General features: G+C 44.5%; 1 protein-coding gene across 1 annotated transcript in view; it reads right to left on the bottom strand.

Annotated features, from left to right (window-relative positions):
- Positions 1-319: 319 nt before the first annotated feature.
- The window catches only part of CRYBB2 (crystallin beta B2), a 40,062-nt gene continuing 17,717 nt past the window's right edge, over positions 320-22,664 (bottom strand). The window contains exons 4-6 of the mRNA XM_088467930.1: positions 7,388-7,520; positions 4,676-4,818; positions 320-648 (exon numbers count right to left, since the gene is read on the bottom strand). Of these exons, the coding sequence (XP_088324056.1) occupies positions 480-648; positions 4,676-4,818; positions 7,388-7,520 (445 nt within the window). The 3' untranslated portion in view covers positions 320-479. The remainder of the gene's footprint in view (positions 649-4,675; positions 4,819-7,387; positions 7,521-22,664) is intronic.

Genomic DNA, 22,664 nt, shown 5'->3' with positions numbered 1-22,664 from the left:
TGTCCCCATTCTATAGGACCAGTCACAATGAACTTCTTGTATTATACACATTAAGGCTACTTTACTTATGGTCATGTGTTGCTGCGATTTCCCTCTTGTTAGCCCTTCCAAAATGAGTCATTTGCCAGTCACTGTGCTATGGGACAAACAGTGAGTCCTGGGGTGTTAAAATTGTCTAGTTCACCAACTTTGGGTTGGGAGAATCAATTCTTGGATATTAGTCACTTCTAGGCGCTAAGCTTTTCATCTGTAACCTACTAGCTTGTGTATTTCTAAAGACATAATTATGCAAATGAGTTACACATACAGGGAGTCATCAGGAGTTTAAAACTCAAAGCTTTTATTAAATTGTTTTAGCAGGTTTAGTCACACAGTGGCATGTGGGGTAACTATGCCATGGGAAAAACAGCAGCAGATCACGTAAAAGCCTTCTGTTATCTCTTTCTCTTCAGTGGCACTGGGGAAAGGAAGTCTTTCTTTTAATTGGCGGGGTGGAAGGCTCCCCTCTGGTGCCACTGCATATCACGGATGCGCCTCACAGACTGGATCTGGGGGTGCTGGGCGCCAAAGTCTGAGCTGTCCTTATAATCCCCCTTCTCAAACAGGTACTGGTAACCTCTGTAACCTGGGTACTGATAGCCAACCCACCTGCAAGAAATCACACTGATATGTTAAGAGTTTTTAATTAAGTATGAACAGAAATAAAACTTAGATTGTGGGTATACATCTAACCTACAAACTGTACTGTGTTCTACATTTATGTTATATCATCTCAAAATACTGTAAGTTGCCTCAATGTGTTATCATTTGAGTTTAAAACCTCTTTATGGTTAAATTTAATTCTGTCTACTTCATGTTCCATCCTTTTCTGACACCTATAAAAGGTAATGGGGACATTGTTACCAACTGTGCTTTCTGCAATAGACTGAGTCCAGGGCATACTTGCCTACTCTCCCAGAACCTGCGGAAGGCTCCCGATATTTCCGGTTAACCCCCACACCCCCTGAAGATTAGGCACTTCTTTTGCATCCTGCCCACTTCCTAGTGAAGTGGACAGAATGGTGAGACTCTTAATGTGAATCTGTGGTCTGTCAGCAGGGCCGGGGCTTAATTATGTAGTTCTATGATAATCGCTTACTTTAGCTCCGCCCCCTATAAAAATGGCCTGATTTGAGGGATTTTGTTGAGGGTGCGTGGCCTAATGATGCAATAGTCCAGCTCTGCCCCATCACTGCGCACCTGCAACCTGGGATGTAGTCCTCTCCCGGTAATGTGCTCCGAGGCCAGAGAGAGAGAGACGGGGCTGTTACATCATCAATGGTTAGATACCCATACATATTCATAGGGTTGATTCATTAGCCTTGGTGTTTACCGTGTGGGTAAAGCTCCGGATTTAACAGCCCTAGCTATTAAATTATTATGCATTTTCCCTGTGCCGTAAACCCGCGGCTAATGCTCGTTAACCTATAGATTCCATATTAAGTGCGTAATTCCATGGGCTACCCCGCGCGTTAAGCCCCCAGAGGCTGCATAAAAAAATATCTGTGTTAAGTACACTTTCTGGGGTTTAATGCTCGGGGTAGCGACACCTAATTAAATAGCATAGGGCTGCCCCATAGTGGTCTTATGCATGTAGGTTTTGCATCCCTGAGAACATGTTTCAATATGTTGTGGGCAGAGTTACATAGGAGTTTTGTTACATTGCTTTGGATACAAAAAAAAGTAAGACAATGGCCAAAATGTAATAACCTGCAATTTGCAGGCAAGATAGTTGCTAAATTTACAGAGGCAATATATTTTAAGACAAAATCAGGTTGGTTTTGCGTTAAAACCTATTGCCACTTTAAATAACGTCTATCTCACTGCATCATGCCAGTGCCTGCAAATCGCGGGCTGTTACATATGTCTCATAACTTACCTCCTGTCCAGCCTGATTGTTGTTTTAAGACTGTAGTTAAAAGTTCAAAACAAGGAATAATTGCCAAACAATTCCCAACACAATGTATCATGTAAAAGGTTCCCAGAAGTTATAAGGAGAGAGCATATACAAAAATAAAAAAATAAATTTATTGAAACAAATTAGAAACAAACCTATAGTCACAACAGGCTAAGCTGGGAACACACTAGCCAATTATTGGGGCGATAAGTCGATAAATGGGTGATTGGCCCGATAATTGGACAGTGTGTATGCAGAAGCGTTAGAGCATTTGAAGCTGATAAATGGCTTCACACGCTCCTGCAAAGGTCAGATCTGGAGGAAGGTATATCATTTGCTGCACACGCTATATTGTTCCCAGCAGGGCCGTAACTAGGGGAGTGCGACTGGTGCTGCCGCACAGAGTGCAGAGCTCTGTGGGTGGCATCGTCGCCATCCCCCACCCTTGCTCCTGGCTAGAAGGATGTTTGGGAAGGGACCCTGTAGCCAGTATCTCTGCTGCAGTGGTGACTGTAGCATCCTTTGGATGCTACAAATGCTGCCTAGATCGTCTTCAAGACTCTACAGGCACTGCTGCTGTTCCAGGTGCTGGCGACCCCGTTGCCTATGCACGACGTCATGACATCTTGCTCAAAGGGGCGGGGCTAGAACAGGGCACTCAGAGCCCTTGTTACGGCTGATTCCCGAACTCCTGATCCTGTTGCAGAGATCAAAAGATAGTACACACTGAGCAACTGATTGCTGTGCAAAGATGCAGACCAATCCTATAATCTCTCTGCAGGTCGAAGCATTTATCGGATCTACTGCACCTGTCTCATACTGTGTCAGGGGGCGGAACTACCGGCGGTGCACTGCACCTGGGCCCTGCCGCAATATAGGGGCCCACACTGCCTGTATGTCAGGCTGCAGTGCAGCTGCTTGCTGGGCAGTCATCAAGGCTGTGGCTGACCCGGCTGGCAGCTACACGCAGGGGACCAGAGCACAGTGCAGTCAGGCTCAGCACTGCAGTGCACTACTGGGTAATAAATCCCAGTAGTCTCTGCACTCAGTGGGGTCAGAGGAGCATGTGCTGCACTCTGATTGGAGGAGTCCATCACATGCTACTCTGACCCAGCAACAGTGCAGCCTCATGGGTGTGACTCTCATTGTGAGGCTGTGACTGCAGCCTGTGGATGCGGCTGGTGAGTACAATGTGTGGGTACTATAGGTGGCATAATGTGTTAGGACTACAGTGTAGCATAATGTGTGGGCACTACAGGTGGCATAATGTTTGGGGACTACATGTGGCATAATGTGTGGGGACTACAGTGTAGCATAATGTGTGGGCACTACAGGTGGCATAATGTTTGGGCACTACAGGTGGCATAATGTGTGGGGACTACATTGTAGCATAATGTGTGGGCACTACAGGTGGCATAATGTGTGGGGACTACAGTGTAGCATAATGTGTGGACACTAGAGGTGGCATAATGTGTAGGGACTACCGGTGGCATAATATGTGGGCACTAGAGGTGGCATAATGTGTGGGCACTACAAGTGGCATAATGTGGGGGTACTACAGTGTAGCATAATGTGTGGGGCACTACAGTGTTACATAATGTGGGGGGTACTAGAGTGTGGCATAATGTATCGGGCACCCACTGCATCTCCCTGTCACCCACTGTCTGTCACCTACTGCCTCTCCCCTCTCCCTGTCACACACTGCCTGTCACTCTCTCCCTCTCTCTGTTACCCACTGCCTGTCACCCACTGCCTGTCACCCTCTCACCCATTGCTTTTCCCTGTCACTACTGCCTGTCACTGCTACCTATCACTCTCTCCCAGTCACCCACTGCCTATCCCCTCTCCCTTTCACCCCTTACCTGTCAACTATCCCAGTCATCCTCTCCCACTCTCTGTCACCCACTGCTTCTCCCTGTCACCTCTAACCCTCTCCCCTATCATCCACTGCCTCTTCCCTCTTCCTGTCACCCACTGACTCTTCCCTCTCCCTGTCACCTACTGCCTGTCACCTCTCCCTGTTACACACTGCTTCTCCCTGTAACCCAAGGCCTGTCACCTCTCCCTATCATCCTCACCCTGTTACTCACTGCCTCTCCCCTCTCCCTGTCACCCACTGCCTGTTATCTCTCCCTGTCACCCACTGCTGCTTTCTGTCACCCTCTCCCTGTCACCTTCTTGCCTCTCTTTGTCTACCTCTTGCTTCTACCTGTCTCACTCTACCTCTCTCTGTCACCCACTGCACTTTGAACTTGGAGGAGGGGGGACCAAAGCAAGTTTTTGCACCTGGGCCCACCACTCATAAGTTCCACCACTGTACTGTGTACTGAGCTTAAGACAAATTTTTAGTCAGTGAACAAGCTGTTGAACTTACATTCCATAACACAACAAGCTGAAAGTGTGCAGTTGATATAGCATGAGAACACTAACTTTGTTATATTGCATTTAAAAATTCATCTTTGGTATTATTTCATTCAACACATTATTAGTAGCAAATATAGAAAATATGAGTCTGTTCTGTTTGATCTGCTCCTCCACCCTGTGGTAAAGACTAATCTATGAGGTTCAGATTTTCCCTAAAGGACAAATGCATGACATATGTTACACAACTGGATTTAAATAGCTGTGATGAGACAATATTTCTGTTCTATCCTGATTTTGGTTCATGGAAAAAATACATCTAATACTGTATTCTATAGAGACGTTAGGTAATCCTGATGCAGTCAGTGGTGTACTTACGTTCCACTTTGAACTTTTACGGAAGACACTTTTTCCTGGTAGCCGTGAGCATGAAAGCTTGGGACATCGTCATCGATGATCTCAATCTTCTTCCCAGTAAAATTTGGATTTTCATAAAGGACAATCTTATGTTCCTGGCTATCCTGGAAATGGTCACGGAAATGGAAACATCAATAAATTAATTTCACTCATTAGCACTATAAACATGGGGGTAAATGTAATAGCCTCTGCGATGCAAGCATCTTTAAGTTTCCGGCGAGTCTGACCGATGTTTTAAAGGGGCAATTATTTAAAAGGCAAAACCATCTTGCAGGCTATTTTATTATTCTTATGAACATAAACCATAGTTTTGTATGTATTTATTGCTTATTAACATTTAATTATATAACACCAGCATATTCCTTTGCACTTTAGGGTTGGGAACAAAATAGTAATAAGATGAGGTAATAATAGACAGGCAGAGAGATAAGAGGGCCCTGCTTACAAGCTTACAATCTATAGGTAAAAATTAATTTGATACATAAGGATAAGATCTACATATAGCAAATGATCTGATCACACAGCAATGTTTGCCTGGGGTCAGTGGGTTGTGTGAGTGTAGAAAGTAAACATATGTAAAGTTATATGAGGACTATATAAAGGGAGCTAGTTGGGTAAAATAATCTATGGAGGTCACAGCCGGATTGGCCATCTGGTGATTCTGTCAAATGCCAGAAGGGGCAATGGCCTGATGGCCGATCCGTCCATCTGGAGGCAATGTTTGTGCAGCGCCGCCTTCCAGCGCAATGTTTGGCCAGCAGGCTTCCTCTAATTCGTGGCTGTGATATGATGTCATGATGTCACATTGGGGAGCATCTGGTATATGGGGCATACCATGAGACCATGCCCCCATGACTTGCACCACGTTCCCGTGACTTATGGCCACACCCCCTATTTTATGTGTGCTCATGCATGTATGGAATGTCGGGGCCAATTGTTAGCCCCGGTTCATTCCTGATGCAGGTTACAGTATGTTTGTATCAACAAATGAAATAATAGATGGGCACAGATTGGCAAAATACAGTATACATATATAATAAATTAAATAATAGATGGGTACAGATTGGCATAATACAGTATATGTTTTTTAAGTAACTGAAACATCCTGGGTTATTGACAGCTAAACATCTAAAAGATTGATCTCAAAACATCACAAATTCCAGATTCTCTACTTTATCATTACCCATAGTGCATTTTTCACTGCAATAAACTATGATCCACCTGTATGATATTATTTATCTTAAATGTTTGCGAATTGGGTATTTTAGAATTTTGTTCCTATAATTCCTATAATTTGGAACAAGTCAACCCAGTCTTTCCTATATTCACTAGGGAACAACGAGGACGCAGTCACACACAAATAATTCCTAACCTTTCATGCTTATTGTTATGGTATTATACACACACACACACACACACACACACACACACACACACACACACACACACTATTGCAAGGTGAGCACAGTGATCTCCAAGCAATTACAATATCGGATTCTATTTTTTTTAAATAAGGGTGCCCATATCATTGTACAGTAGTTGCCAGGGTGGGAAACAAATACGATCTTGAAGTCCCTGTTAAGCCCATCCTTTCCAATCCTTTTTTTTTTTTACTACAAAAGAGACGTCACCACCTATTCCAATGACAGCGTGACTTCTACATGCCCCGCTGCCGCTGCTGACGTCAGTCCCCAACGGTCATCCGGACCAGTGTGGAAAGGGTAATTTTGTTGTATTATCTTACCCTTCGCTATATAGGACGAGTCCGCAATCTTTATTTATATGCAGAGGAGTGAAGAGACTGCTAATGCGGTCACCTCACTCCGAGCACATCACAGGGACGGGCTCCTTTCTGAGCTCCTGTCACTGCATGTGCTATTTCATACATTTGGGTGCTATTATCGCATACTGCAATGCCATCATATCGCCCAGGTAGCATTGAAGTATGTGATTATTGATAAATGGGTCCCTAAGTGACTTACCCATTTAAAATGATAAAATGGGTAACTCACTGCTGCACTATTTCTAGCTTGTACGTTTTGAACCTAGATGCAATGGATAGATTTGTACTTCATATGTATTGCTAGAAGTACATATAAAGTACATATAAAGAGGATAAAGTATTTTTGAGACTTACATATGGCCAATATGTATGAATATTCTTATCTTTTGCTTATATGGCACCACAAGGGGTCTGCTTGCCTTACACACTACATACACAGATATAGCATGACCAAAACAAACAAAACAGATACAGTACAAAACATTACAGACTATGGACTACAAAGTTTATAAACATTGCTACATCAGCAGTTCACTTATAATACTCAAATATGCAGCGCTGGCTGAACCCAAAGGTTTGGTGCCGCTGTTGTCAGCGGGGAGGAGATGATGGTATAAGTTAGGGAAGAAAACGCACATGAGGGAAGAAGGCCCTGCTCGTCAGAGCTTACAATCTAAAGGGGAGTGGTATACAGACAGTGGTGAGTGACACAGAGGGGAGAGAGTGCGCAAGGAGCATGGAGCAGTGAGATAGAATGAACATAAATCCAATGCAAGTACAGTAGAATAAATGTAAATCCATATCAATGCTACTCCCTGTGTAGTTCTTCCCTGTAGATTTACATAGTTTGCGGAGATGGTAAAGCCAAATAGCTGGAGTCTCATTCTTACCACTTTGATTGGTCTCAGGGAAGAGATGTCGTTGGTTTTTCGGCTGTTTGTCCAGGAGTCCCATCGGGGGTATTCTCCCTTCTCAAAGACAAATTGTTCTCCCTTACAGTTGTGTTTTTCATATCCTACCCAGCTGCGGAAAAGCAGGAAAAGATAATAGGGTGAGATTTTCATAAAGTGGTTTGAGCTCAGTTATTTACAAATGGTTCTGACAAAATGGAATGTTTGACATGTGGGGCAAAATTTACTAAGCGGCGGTTTGACGGCAGTTTCTACTCTATTCTAAACCCCGGCGGTTTGGTGGCTGGTTCTATTCTGTTCTAAACCCCGGCGGTTTGGTGGCGGGTTCTATTCTGTCCTAAACCCCGGGGGTTTGGTGGCGGTTTTGCAGCTGTTTCTAACTGACAGGCCTGTTCTATTCTAAAATGTGTTTTGATGGCAGTTTTGCAGTGGTTTTGGCCTTAGTAAATCTGTAGATAGCAAAACCGCCGCCAAACCACAGTCAAAACACATTTTAGAATAGAATAGAACAGGAATGTCATTTAGAAACTGCTGCAAAACCTCCAAAAAACCTCCGGAGTTTAGAACAGAATAGAACCTGCCACCAAACAGCCGGGATTTAGAATAGAATCGAAACCGCTGTCAAACCGCCGCTTAGTAAATTTTGCCCGTGATGTCTACAGAACCATAACTAGTAACTATGGATGAAACCAGTGCCTAAAGAGGATGTGTAAGCTACTCTAGGGCTTGCGGCAACGAGACCCTACCACAAGGGTCTCGTCGCAAGCCCGATGATTGCGATGGTCTTGACCGTCGCGACCATCTTCCTGGCCGCTCGCTATAGCTGTGGGTGGACATCCACAGCTATGCGAGCAGCCAGGAGGCCGCTCTAAAGAACCAGAGGGCCGGCCCTGATTCAGAGCGAGCGCTCTGTCAGAGCGTCCGGCACTGAATCAGGGCCTGTGTACAGGATCGCAGACCCCTACTGCACATGCGGAGTATGGGTCATGCGCCTGCGCACAGCACTGGCCATCGAAGATGTGCGATAACCATTGAGTTAACATGCATCTCTGAATCAGCCCATTCTGAAAAGCAATTAACTTTATACATTGGCACAATCATGTTGCATGGCAGGTGGGGGAGATGCAAAATATGCAGAGAGATTTAGATTTGGAAGTTGCATGTCCAAACTCAAATCTAAATTGCAGTGTAAAAATATAGCTGTACGGTGTATTTGTGGGCTACATGCAGAAGCAGCCAGTATTTACCCTTCATGCTAAATATAAATGTATTTACAAAGTTACTTGCGTTTTTGCTCCCAACTCAGAACACTCCCAATATGTACACTAAATGTACAATAAACTGCCATTTTTTCTTGGCCTTAAAATTTCCATCTACATGAAAACCAGTTTAATATGACGCAAAATACTTATGTCACTGGTTTTCCCAGGATCTCCTTGTATACAATAGAATAGAATTGATGATTAAAACATGAAGAGAAAATGTAACACTTACATTTCTAGCACTGCACATAACTTGCATTAATTGCTTTGTGCTGGGCAATGTGACTTGTGATGTTTTCCAGAGCAGGATGTATATATAAAGCATATAACAGTATATGTAGATAATGTACTATAGTAGTATTTGTGCAGTAGATCATAAATATTTTGGCAAAATGCAAAATTGACATCTCCTGTCATAACACTGTGCTTTGCTTGACACTGAATCACACTTCAATTACTATATCCGATTAGCTAATATGATACTAGCATTGTGCACTTTAATGGATTCCATTGCATTTAGGCCTGGGCTCACTGCTCGGGATACCATACTTTGGGCTCCATTTAAGAACGAGTCATGATCCCCTTTAGCACTTGCTAAAGGTGTTATAACATATGTTCTTTATTTAGCAAACAGTGGTAAACTGACTGCAACACTTATCTCATCTATAAATGGTATTAACAGTACGTCCCCATTGCCGGTAACAGGGACCCAGCAAAAATCCCCACCATGTTGCAGTACTATGTGTATACACAGATAGTCATAGTGATTTAGCCAGCAAACTTTATATGGATTGGCTGCAGGCAGCACAGCAGAAGACACCTCCGATGTTGGGGACACCTCTGGACCTCGCAGGACAGGTAATTTATGGTAAATACTGGAGTCATATTCGTTAGTGTGACTGTCATTCTAAACTAAATATGTCATCGGTATTTGGTACTGTTGTTACAAATAATCACCACTATGTACATAATGGGGGAAGTAATATAATGCAAGGTTGGTCTTTAATCAACTTTAATTAGAACTCTACACAAAATAAAAATAGACCAACAGAATCTATATATTAATTGCAGAAGGACAATGGGCCTGATTCAGACCCACTCGCGAGCGGCTGTCCGCTCGCAAGTGGGTCGATGTTATGGACTGAGCATGCGCACGACGGAGGGAGCTCCATTGTGCGCATGCGCCAGACGCGACGAGCGAAGGAAAGTCCTTCGCTCGTTGTGTCCGATCAAAGGGGGCGTGTTGTCAATGTTGATTGACAGCACGCCCCCTTTGGTGGGCGTGCCGGGGGCGTGCCTCCCTGACGGGGGCGTTCCCACGGGAACGCCTCCCGTCAGAAGCCGGCCCACTGACATCACTAGTGATGTCAGTGGGAGTGATTTTGGCTCTGATAGAGCCAAAATCACTCCGGAGCTTGCGTTTGAAAACCTCAACCGCAGGCTCCGGCTCGCAATTTCGATGGTCGCGATGGTCACGACCATCGCGGCCATCACAATGCATGCTCGTATAGCCTGTGGGTGGTGACCCACAGCTATACGAGCGTCCAGGAGGACGCTCCATTTTCATGGAGCCCGGCCCTCATTCAGAGCGTGCGCTCTGCTCAGAGCGTACGGCTCTGAATGAGGGCCAATATTTCTATAATGCCGTTGTCTGAGCAGAGCACATCATATATCAAATTAAAGACCTTGGGGCCTGATTCAGCAAGGATCGCAATTGCAAAGCTGCATGAAGGCAGCTTTGCAATTGTGATCCTTGCTATTATGCAAATTCAGCAGGAGGTGTATGGCACCCCTGCTGCATTTGCGATCCCAGCACTGCGACGGAGGTCGCAGACTGTGATCACCATTGCGACCATCGGTGGTCAATGGTTGCGATGGTGGACAGCGCTGGGCCTCCGTCCAGCTGAGTAAACCTCAGCTTATTCAGACTGGCTGGCTTGCGACTACAGGACACTGCGTTGATTAACGCAGATCCTGGGCTGGATCTGCGTTAAAATGGGGCAGACACACCCCCATTTCTGGGAACTTTGCCCCTTAAATGCCTCTGCCTGTCAATCAGGCAGATGCATTCAAGGGTCTACGTGCGACTACACAGGACCCATTCTGCACACTCGCAGAATGGGTCCTGCGCAAGCGCAGATTCCTGATAATCATTGTCACAATAATCATTGTGTTCTGAAAAATGTGACAGTTGTCAAACTCTTTCTGTGCACCTGTTGGGTGACCTGTAACATGTGACATGCTGGGAGGTCTGGAAACTGTGACAGTTATTTGCAGTCACATATAGCAGAGTGTCTTTCATTATTCACTTCTCCATGCTTTGTTTACACCAAACATGCCTAGAGGCTGGAATTGATGTGGCGGAACCCTTATAGGTCGCCCAGAGTGTGCAGTTCAAAAATCTTATTCTGTCAAGAATATTATTGTCACAGCCAAGATAACCTGATATGCCGCTTGCATTGGACATGGCATATTCACTGCAATACTACTCTTTGGGCCCTATGGATGTGCAATGTATGAAACGGTGGGGCCCTATACTGTTTGGTAGAGGAGATTAATGGCTATTTTTCAGACTGCTGTCACAGTGTGTTTCCACCATATTTAGCAGAACTCTTTATGACAAATACCCCCATATTGCGGACTTATTATCTCCATAATACCCTCAGTAACTAATATCCATTATATCCTCCATAACTGGTGGTTACCGCCGGGATTCCCGAGTTTTAATTAAAAAATCAGCAAAACTAATATAATTGTTAACCTTAACAAGGCATCATATAACTCTTACAAGCATACAAAATGGGTATGGAAACATTTATCTAAAAATATATTATACTGAAACTCCTAAAAAGCAATAAGCAAAAAAGGTAAATCATTGTTGCTGCTCGATGATAATATCATTAGATGTGATCACATATATGCTACTCCTATATCGTGAGTAGGAAAGCTAAACAATGTATTAGTAAGGGAATACCAGATAGTGTAGTAAAATACAGTAAGATGCAGCTGACCAGCCTGGGGAAGGTTTCATTATGGCAGGACTTCATCGCACTCATGGTTTCCCTGTTATTGAAGAAACGAGCTCAGATTTCCGAGCACTGAGGGTGGTTAAAGATGGTTTTTCTGCCGTCTATGTAGGGGGGGGGGCACACTGCTCATTGAAAAATTTAAGTAGGAAGTGCTTCAAGCACTGTACACTTCATCCAGCAGTCTGTGAGAGACTTGGCCAATGTCAGTCATATAGAAGTGACTGGTTAAAAGATATAACTCTTTTTTATGCAAACAAAATAAGTAAACTTCGACACTGCCCCCAACCATCCCATACCTTCTGCTGCTTGAGGTAAGGTGCTCACCTCATCCCTTCTCACACCCTAGTCAAACCTTCTCAAAATTTCATCCAAAAAAAACTTAGTTCAAAGCATTAAAAATTCACATACTATGACATACATTAAGGTATGTTACCACAAGGCTGTATTTAGAATTAGTTCTGCCTTTGAATGCGAAAGCTGTCCCTGTGTTGGTGGGATAGTCCCTATACACAGGCTTTGAAAGGACACAGTTTAGCCAAAAAGTGTGCCTGTCTGTGCATGATTGGGGGGTGGTTTTTCAGTGGATTGGGGAGATCACCAACAGGAATTATTTTGCCCTGATTTTGCAGTTATAAATGTTTGGAGGTATGCTTCGTATGTATGTCACACAGTGGGAGATGTACTCGTATCAAGCCTTGGAGAGAGATAATGGGGGAGATTTATCAAAGCTTGCAGAGAGTTAAAGTGGAGAGAGATAAAGTACCGGCCAGTCATCTCCAAACTGCCATTTTATAGGCTGTGTTTGAAAGATAAGTTAGGAGCTGATTGGTTGGTACTTTATATCTCTCTCCACTTTATCTCTCTCCAAGGTTTAATACATCTCCCCCAAAGTCCCACAAAGTCCCACAGGTATAGTTATGAAAAATATTTGTCTGTCACAAAGTAACCAGGAATAAGAGGAAAGAAGCAAAGAAAACAAAACTATTTTTCTAGAGCTTCCAGTTCATTGTTACACTGTGCATGGCTCTGCCTAGGCCTATGTTGGTAAATACACTCCTGACTGTAATTATGCATAAATATTTTGGGATATAGTTAGTATGCTGGCGGACTATTGAAATACCGGCGTTAGAAGTCTAATCCTGGACTAAAGATAGGCGTTGAAACCCCAACGCCAGTAAAGATCCAAGCACCGGAATCTCAACAGCTTCCATCCTGATCAAAGGGCGCACTTTAGGTTTAGGCACCATGGGGGTTTAGGGTTAGACTTTGGGGGGGAGGTTAGGGTTAGGCACCACTATGGGGGTTAGGGATAGGCACCACTGGGGGATGGTTAGAGTTAGGCACCACTGGGGGATGGTTAGAGTTAGGCACTAAGAGGGACGGTTAGGTTTAGGCACCAAGGGAGGAGGGTTAGGTTTAGGCACTAACGTGGATTGTGCGGGGTGGGAAGGGTTAGGGTTAGGGTGCAAGAAGGGAGGGTTAGGGGGGGAAGGGAGGGTTAGTATACTTACCCTACCCCTGTCGGGATACCGAGCATCGGGATGCTGCATCGGGATGCTGCTGTCGGAATTTTGACAGCAGGCATCCCGAATGCCGGTATTTCATACCGAACCCAAATATTTCAGCTATGTGCTTCAGTAGTCTTAATATAGAACCACTGGTTCTGCAGCACAAATAGTCTGGGTTACATGAGAGATACAGGGGTCTATTCATGCAGCAGTGAAAAGCCCTGTTTCATGAAGCACTGCAGAAAATGGGGCTTTTCACTGCTTCCTCGAATGCAGGGAAGGGGTTTACGTGGAGAAGTCTACAGCTGGGTACACACTATGCAATGTCTCATTCATACAGCTGACAAACGATATACAGTAACGTTAAGTACATTGGTTCGTGTGTACAGATGATGTCATTCACAGACATATGACATCTGCCTGTGTGTACTGACATGTAATAAAAGAAGTGGGTGAACCACACCAATGTGTGACTTTTTCTTCAAATGATATATCTAGTTGTTATTAACATTCGTTTCCTAATGAAGAGGTGCTACCCACTAGGAGATTTGGTCAGTAGTCACGTACAGAAGAAATAATGTTACGGTGCACTGGTCACATCGATTCATTAAAATGTAAGTTTAATTTTTAAATTAAAAATAAAATAAATACTAAATAATTGAATTAATTGAATTATAAATTATTAAATTATTACCGTGTAATAATAATTAATTACCATATAAAAATAAATTATTACCATGTAACCCTACATAAATTGCACTTAAATCAAAAGAGTAGGGTGAGAAAATAGCCATATAATGTGTGGTGGGGAGTATTTGAACACACAATTAAAAGGCAATCTGAATATAAATGGGGAGTAAAGTACAATGTAGTCTCTGTTACTATCTACAGATGCTATGTATCATAATTCCCACATACTGTAACTGAGCTACTTTTACTTTTACATATTGCAACATATCAGTAAAAATCTTGCAAATATCTTGGTACAAATCCCCACTAGTATATAAAACTGTATTGTGTATATAGGTGATTGTCCTCACTATTACGGTAGGGTTAACAGTGCTAGGGTTTTCTGAATTTATTATTGTGTGTTCTATTAGGAAAGCTAGAATGTATTGCACTTTATTTCCTGAACCGGGCCTAAATAAAAATATATACTGAATTACTCATGAATACTTCTCCTATAATAACTGTATAATCCTTTAATGGGGATTAACTGATATTTACTTACCAGTTGTGTTATAGATGTCACAATAGCTCTTATACAGGTGTCAAAATGACTCTTAGATTGTCACTAATAAACCAGTATTCTGTATATACAGTATGAGTCAATATGGATATATATACAACATACAACAGGGGTTCCCAACCACGATCCTCAAGGCACACTAACAGTCCAGGTTTTAGGGATAGCCATACTTGAGCACAAGTGACTTAATTAGTGCCTCAGTTATTTTGATTAAACCATCTATGCACAATCATGGATATCACTAAAACCAGGACCGTTAGTGTGCTTTGAGGACTGAGGTTTGGAATCACTGACATACAGGGTACATTAAACTGGCCGCAGGAACCCACTGACACGGACATCACAACTGGGCGTGCAAATGTGATGTCTGGCCAGACATATCGAATGGCCGATTGGTAAGTGTATATTCTTATGTTGCCTATCCACTAGAATATTTTGACAGGCGATTGCACGATAAAGACGTTGTTATCGTGCACTCGCTTGGAAATCGTCCACAAATCGGGCACTTTAAACTCAGAAACGACCAGCGATGCACGCGCCCGCTGGTCGTTTCCGACATCAATCATTGGGCAAACATGCGGGTCAACCTGACGATAATGAAACAATAAACAATTATCCAAACCGCCTGCGCCTTGTGATTGCAGCCCAGTACAAGCTAAGGAGCACCACTCCTTCAGATATATAAACCGAAAACAATATAAGCGTTCCACAGGCGCTGTCACAACTTCAATTACTCTCTTTCTCCTGGAGTGATATATCTCAGGTTGGAAACACAAGAATAAATGATTAAGCTCCACTTCGATGATCACAATATTCACAATCTAATAGAATTATTTCATAGGGAACTCACCTCATTAAGGTGCCTTAAATTCATATAAAGGTTTCTTTGCTTTCTTTCACCAAAAAAAAAGAAGACCACATAGAGTAGGGTACAAGTCCTCCCTGTAGGGAATGAACTCTCCTGGGACCAGGTATCGATGTTCCCCAAAAGGTATGTTTGTATCCCTTAAAGCTCCAAGCAGAGATGTCACGTAGTGGGTAATTAGGAGTCCTTTATTTGTGTTCCTTTTTCCATAAACAACATTTATTTCAAGTAAAAGATACAAGTAAAACTGAACAACATGTACTGGGCTTCTCCAATGGAGCATGAAGTCACCTCATCCGGATTAAAGCGACCACAGGGTCTGGATTTACACTGGAGTAAATAATCTCTACAAACTTTGGGCCATATTCAATTAGGTGCGGAAAGTCATTTTCTGCGGAAAAGTATCGCCGGTGACGTAATTTCGTCAATGCGAAAACTTTACCCTGTATTCAATTACGGAAACTTTTCGCCGGTGCGCAAATGTCCGGAAACCACCCAGCACCCTTTGGACAGTCCCCCAAAGGTAAACTGTGTCAAAATGAATGTCAAATATAATTAAGATCACACCAAAAAAGTACTTTCATTTTGGGAGTGAAAAAGTCCAAAGTTGGGGGACAAATGTAAAAACTAGCGAAGTAGACTCCAGGGGGGTCCCCAAGTATGCCCCAGGTGTTTTTAAGTTTGCATGTGGTTACGGCAGGTGGATTTTTTAAGATTTTTAAAACTTCACTTTAGCAACTTTAAAATATGCTAGCACCCATTTTCATGTACCCCAAATTTGCTGGGACTACTTATTTTCTGCAAAAAAAACTGCTAAATGCTATTCTTCATCACTTCTACAAAGACACTAAATAGCAGCTATTGAGAGCATTTAAGTATCCCAAATACCTTCAGCAGGCCTATTCGTGGGTATCTATAGTGATCCCCATTGTCAGTGCATCTTTTGGGGGGGGGTGTCAGGCTGATTTCCCCCAATCTGACAGCACTTTTCGCCAAGTCCGAATTCGCCGGGTCCCGTTTTCGCTGATTTCTAATTGAATCCGGGGATAAGCCGGGACAAGCGCGATACTTTTTCGCATGGAAAACCAGCGATATCAGCGAAAAGTCTGGCATGCGACAATTCTATTGATTCTCAAAAAGGAGTAGTAATGAGGGACCCTGAGAGTGGGGTAGCAGATATATTTATTAATTACCAGTTATTTATATAGCGTCAGCATATTGCTTTGCACTTTATAATTGGGAACAAAATAGCAATAAGACGAGGTAAAAAAAAAAAAGACAGGCAGGTAGGGGGCATTTCAATTGGTTTTAATGCCACAATAATTAAAGGGTGCCTGTTGGAGCAAATCAGTTAAATTTGGCGCCATTCATTTCTGCAATGGTATTCCCTACTTCTTCCCTGTGGAATGTAAACCGGAAGGTGTCATCTGCTCCAGTTAGCGGGCACTGTCGGGTGCGGTTAGGAGCCCTGGAGCCCTGCAGTTGCCTAGATGACATTGGCCCGTGGGCCAGATGCGACCAGAGGTGCTGATAGGAGGGGTAGCAGGTACTAATTACCTGGGCCCGGACTTGAAGTAGGGGCCTGGGTCCAACACCGCACCCCTTCCCTTTTAACTATCAGCAGTGCAGCACATGCTGCTGTGTGCTGGGCTGCAGTGGAAGAACAGGGAAGAGCAACAGCAGTCTCCTCTTCTCTGCCTGTAGGGGAGAGGGTTCACAGTGATAGTGTTCCCCCTGGTTTTGCGCCAGGCTGACAGTACCCCCTTCCCCAGCACGCAAGGTTTTTTTAAAAAAAATCAAAGGGTGTGGCTACACAGTCCGCAATAAGACCACGCCCCCTCATCAGTAATGGGGCCCGGGACAGCTCTTAACGACCCTGGATGCAGCCCACAACCAGGGGCGTCTTTAAAGAGGAGGGTACCCATGTGCATCCCCCGTCATGGGCCTCCTCCTCTCACCCCGGCAGCTGACTGACGTGGCTGGCCGGCCACCACAGAATCAGTAGACTCTGGGCACTAGAGTGTGCCCTGAGTCTACTGCGTATGAACAGATCGTCGGGGAAATGGAGCGGCCGTCATTTTCCCAGCGATTTCCTCACAGCGCATGCACAAAACGCTGGAAAAATGTCCGCACCGACTATTTTCCAATGTTTTAAGCAACTCTGAGAGATGCGCGGGACCGCAGAGAAGTAAGTTTTAGATAATATGGGTGCAGGTTGTGCGGTGTGGGCCCCCCCTGGACCTGGGGGCCCATGTGCACCGCACACCCTGCACCCATTATAGATACGCCCCTGCCCACAATGCAACTGGGTCTGGCCTGATTCATCCTGCAGCACCTGACAGGTCAGTCTCCTGTGGGGAACTGGGGCAAATACACCAATGTGTTTTATTTTTTCCTGTGGGGGCCAATGTGTTTGTTTGTTTTTTATCGGAGCCAATGTGTTTGTTTGTTTTTCCTGTCAGGGGCCAATGTGTTTGTTTGTTTTTCCTGTCGGGGGCCAATGCGTTTGTTTGTTTTTTCCTATGGTGCCAATATGATTTAATTTTTCCTGTGGAAACTAATGTGTTTTATTTTCTCCTGTGGGGGCTATTCTGTACACTAAAGCTGCTGCTGCATCTGAGTATGCAGGTATGTGCAAAAAAATGCAAATGACACAGAAGCTGAGGACACCATGTATTGCGACGCCATCCTGCGGCTTTCAAAATCCAAACATCTGCGTAAAATGTTGCAGCATCTACGTACAAAAACATAGCATCGGTTGCAGATCCTTCAATTATCTGCCTCCTGAGCAACCTTATGGTCGCTCAGAATGGCCAGGGGAATGGAGACACCGGAGCCATTATCTTTTTTGTACAGAATCGCAGATGCAGGAAGTGACACCTCGGATAAAGGATGTGACACGCCTGTGTTCTTTGCCACCTATTCCCGTTACTTCCCACAAATGCTTTCTGACTGTCAATCACACTGCAAATAAATAGTCACTATGAGCGACTACGGTAATGTACCTTGACCCATTCGTATGTGCAGACGACCAATAATCGCTCAACTAAGAAAATATCACAATTGTGTACATATCTGAATCGGGCCCTAAATTTCCATATGGTGGCATATCCTTTGCTAACACTTTTGTTATTCATTCATTTGAATATATGACAGATGTTTTACTTACTTGATTTCTTAATTTCTACATGCCCTCCTGACCAAGTACAGATGTGTCTTCATTCACCTAGCACTTTTGCACCATAACAGCACCAGAAACTTGACATGACTTAAATGCTATGCCAGGGAGTATTTTCTCTCTTTTGTGTCTTATTTGCACCACATACTGTAGCATCTTTTTTTGCACCACAGCCTCATACCAACAGAGGTAGCACTGCCTCATACCAACAGAGGTAGCACTGCCTCATACCAACAGAGGTAGCACTGCCTCATACCAACAGAGGTAGCACTGCCTCATACCAACAGAGGTAGCACTGCCTCATACCAACAGAGGTAGCACTGCCTCATACCAACAGAGGTAGCACTGCCTCATACCAACAGAGGTAGCACTGCCTCATACCAACAGAGGTAGCACTGCCTCATACCAACAGAGGTAGCACTGCCTCATACCAACAGAGGTAGCACTGCCTCATACCAACAGAGGTAGCACTGCCTCATACCAACAGAGGTAGCACTGCCTCATACCAACAGAGGTAGCACTGCCTCACACCAACAGAGGTAGCACTGCCTCATACCAACAGAGGTAGCACTGCCTCATACTAGGGGTGAGCGGGTTCGGATTTCTGAAATCCGAACCCCCCCCGAGCCCCCCCGATCCGAGGCCGATCCGAGTCAGGCTCGACTTTTCCCGCCTGACTCGGATCTGAAATCGAGGCAAAACTTCATCATCCCGCCTTCCGGGTCTCGCGGGTTTTGGATCCTATATAAGGTACCCGCGTCGGCGCCATTTTCTCACTCGGCTGTGGACAGTGAAGAGGGAGGGTGGGAGTTAGGGCTGGCTGGGCTGTGTAGTGTAGTGTAGTGTTGTAGTGTAGTGTAGTGTAGTGCAGTGTAGTGTTGTGCTGTGCTGTGCTGCACTGTGCTGCTGTTGTCCATAGGGGCTGTGTCCACTTCTTCAAAGTCCATAGGGGCTGGTTGGACTGTGTTGTGCAGTCAGTTGTCCATAGGGGCTGTGACCACTCCAAAGTCCTGTGCAGTGTCCCAGTCCTAAAGGGGTGCTGTAGTGTTGTCCAGGGGGTGCTCTGTCCATCAGGGATGCTCCCCCCAAGTGCTAAAAAAAAAAAAAAAATTCTGTGTTTGTGAATTGTGTGCACTGTGGCTGCACGTGCATCAACAAAGTAGTGGCAAGCGTGCGCCTGTATCATAAGTAAAGGGCCGGCTGGCTTGTCCGTTAAAGGGTGCTGTAACCCCCAAAGGGCACTCCAAACAAAATAAAAAAATATTTTCTGTGTTTGTGAATTGTGTGCGCAGTAGCCGCACATGCATCAACAAAGTAGTGCCAGGCGTGCGCCTGTATCATAAGTAAAGGGCCGGCTGGATTGACCGCTAAAGGGTGCTGTAACCCCCAAAGGGCACTCCAAACAAAATAAAAAAATATTTTCTGTGTTTGTGAATTGTGTGCACTGTAGCCGCACGTGCATCAACAAAGGAGCAGCGCCAAGCGTGCGCCTGTGTCCCATAAGTAAAGAGCTGGCTGGCTCATTTCTTAAAGGGTGGTGTAACCCACAAAGTGCACTACTCTCCAGCAAAAATAAAAAAATATTTTCTGTGTTTGTGTGCGCCTTAGCCGCACGTATATATCAATATAACATAAATGGAGGACCAAACTTTCTCCGATAAAAATAAAATAGGGAAAGATCAAGAACCACTTCCTCCTAGTGCTGTTGCTGCTGCTGGGAGTTGTTCATCATCCCAGAGAGGAAGTAGGAACACCACTACTTTTACTAAACAATTGACCCTCCAACAGTCCTTAGCGAGGAGGATGAAGTACGACAGCAGTCATCCTGAAGCAAAACGTATAACTGAGGCCTTGACTGCTATGTTGGTGTTAGACATGCGTCCGGTATCCGCCATTAGTGCAGTGGGATTTAGACAATTGATGGAGGTAGTGTGCCCCCGGTTTCAAATCCCGTCTAGATTCCACCTGCATCCTCAAAGCAGCAGCGACAAGCGTGCGTCTGTCTGTTAAAGGGTGATGTAACCCTCAAATTGCGCTCCACAAACAATAAAAAAATTCTTCTTTTTTTTTCTCTTTGTGAAATGTGTGGGCTGTAGCCGCACCTGCATCCTTAAAGCAGCAGCGACAAGCGTGCATCTGTCTGTTAAAGGGTGGTGTAACCCTCAAAGTGCTCCAAAAAATAAAAACTATTTTTTTTATGTGTTTGTGACTTGTGTGCGATGTAGCCGCACGTGCACCAACACAGTAGCAGCGCCAAGCGTGCGCCTGTGTCATAAGTCAAGGGCCGGTTTGGACATCTGGTCCGGACTGAAGGACGTGCCAACAATTTCTGACAAGTCTACTGTCACTGAATATGATACTGTCCTCAAAGCAGCAGCGACAAGCGTGCATCTGTCTGTTAAAGGGTGGTGTAACCCTCAAAGTGCGCTCCACAAACAATAAAAAAATTCTTCTTTTTTTTCTGTCTTTGTGAAATGTGTGGGCTGTAGCCGCACCTGCATCCTTAAAGCAGCAGTGACAAGCATGTGTCTGTCTGTTAAAGGGTGGTGTAACCCTCAAAGTGTGCTCCACAAACAATAAAAAAATTCTTCTTTTTTTTCTGTCTTTGTGAAATGTGTGGGCTGTAGCCGCACCTGCATCCTTAAAGTAGCAGCGACAAGCGTGCGTCTGTCTGTTAAAGGGTGGTGTAACCCTCAAAGTGCGCTCCACAAACAATAAAAAAATTCTTCTTTTTTTTCCTGTCTTTGTGAATTGTGTGGGCTGTAGCCGCACCTGCATCCTCAAAGCAGCAGCGACAAGCATGCGTCTGTCTGTTAAAGGATTACATCGGTGACAGCATCCAAGTAGGCATGTCAGACAGTCCGTACATGTACTGGCAGGAAAAAGAGGCAATTTGGAGGCCCCTGTACAAACTGGCTCTATTTTACCTGAGTTGCCCCCCGTCCAGTGTGCACTCCGAAAGAGTGTTTAGTGCAGCCGGGAACCTTGTCAGCAAAAGGCGTAGGAGGTTGCTTCCACAAAATGTGGAGAAGATGATGTTCATAAAAATTAATTATCAACTTTTCCAGGGAGACCAGCCTCCAGAACGTACAGAGGGACCTGTGGTGGTGGATTCCAGCAGGGACGAATTAATACTCTGTGAGGATGAGGATGTACACAACACTGAAGAGGGTGAGGAATCGGTGAATGAGGAGGATGAGGACGACATCTTGCCTCCGTAGAGCCAGTTTGTGCAGGGCCAGGTTAATTGCCAGCTTGTTTTGTGAGGGCCCAAACAAACCAATCATTTCAGCCACAGTCGTGTGGCAGACTCTGGCGCTGAAATGATTGGTTTGTTAAAGTGTGCATGTCCTGTTTATACAACATAAGGGTGGGTGGGAGGGCCCAAGGACAATTCCATCTTGCACCTCTTTTTTTTCTTTGCATTATGTACTGTTTGGGGCCTAGTTTTTCAAACTGCCATCCTGTCTGCCACTGCAGTGTCACTCCTAGATGGGCCACGTGTTTGTGCCGCCCACTCGTGTCGCTTAGCATAGTCATCCATCTACCTCGGTGCAACCTTTTGGACATAAAAACACTATTGTGAGGTGTGAGGTGTTCAGAATAAACTGGAAATGAGTGGAAATTAAGGTTTTTAAGGTTAATAATAGCATAGGAGTAGAAAAATCAACACATTCTGTGATTTTAGCTGTTTTTATGCTTTTTTAAAAAAAAATACAGATCCAAAACACAAAACCCAGAACCCAAAACACCGAAGGGTGGTTTTGGCAAAACCAATCCAGATCCAAAACACGAAGAAAGATCCAGATCCAAAACCAAAACACAAAACACGAAAAGTGGCCGGTGCTCACCCCTACGTCATACCAATAGAGGTAGCACTGCCTCATACCAACAGAGGTAGCACTGCCTCATACCAACAGAGGTAGCACTGCCTCATACCAACAGAGGTAGCACTGCCTCACACCAACAGAGGTAGCACTGCCTCACACCAATAGAGGTAGCACTGCCTCACACCAACAGAGGTAGCACTGCCTCATACCAACAGAGGTAGCACTGCCTCATACCAACAGAGGTAGCACTACCTCATACCAACAGAGGTAGCACTGTCTCATACCAACCGAGGTAGCACTGCCTCATACCAACAGAGGTAGCACTGCCTCATACC

The sequence above is a fragment of the Taudactylus pleione genome, unplaced genomic scaffold, assembly GCF_031769625.1.
Source record: "Taudactylus pleione unplaced genomic scaffold, aTauple2 ptg000078l, whole genome shotgun sequence".
Classification (NCBI taxonomy): Eukaryota; Metazoa; Chordata; class Amphibia; order Anura; family Myobatrachidae; genus Taudactylus; species Taudactylus pleione.
This window is presented reverse-complemented; position numbering and strand designations above follow the sequence as displayed.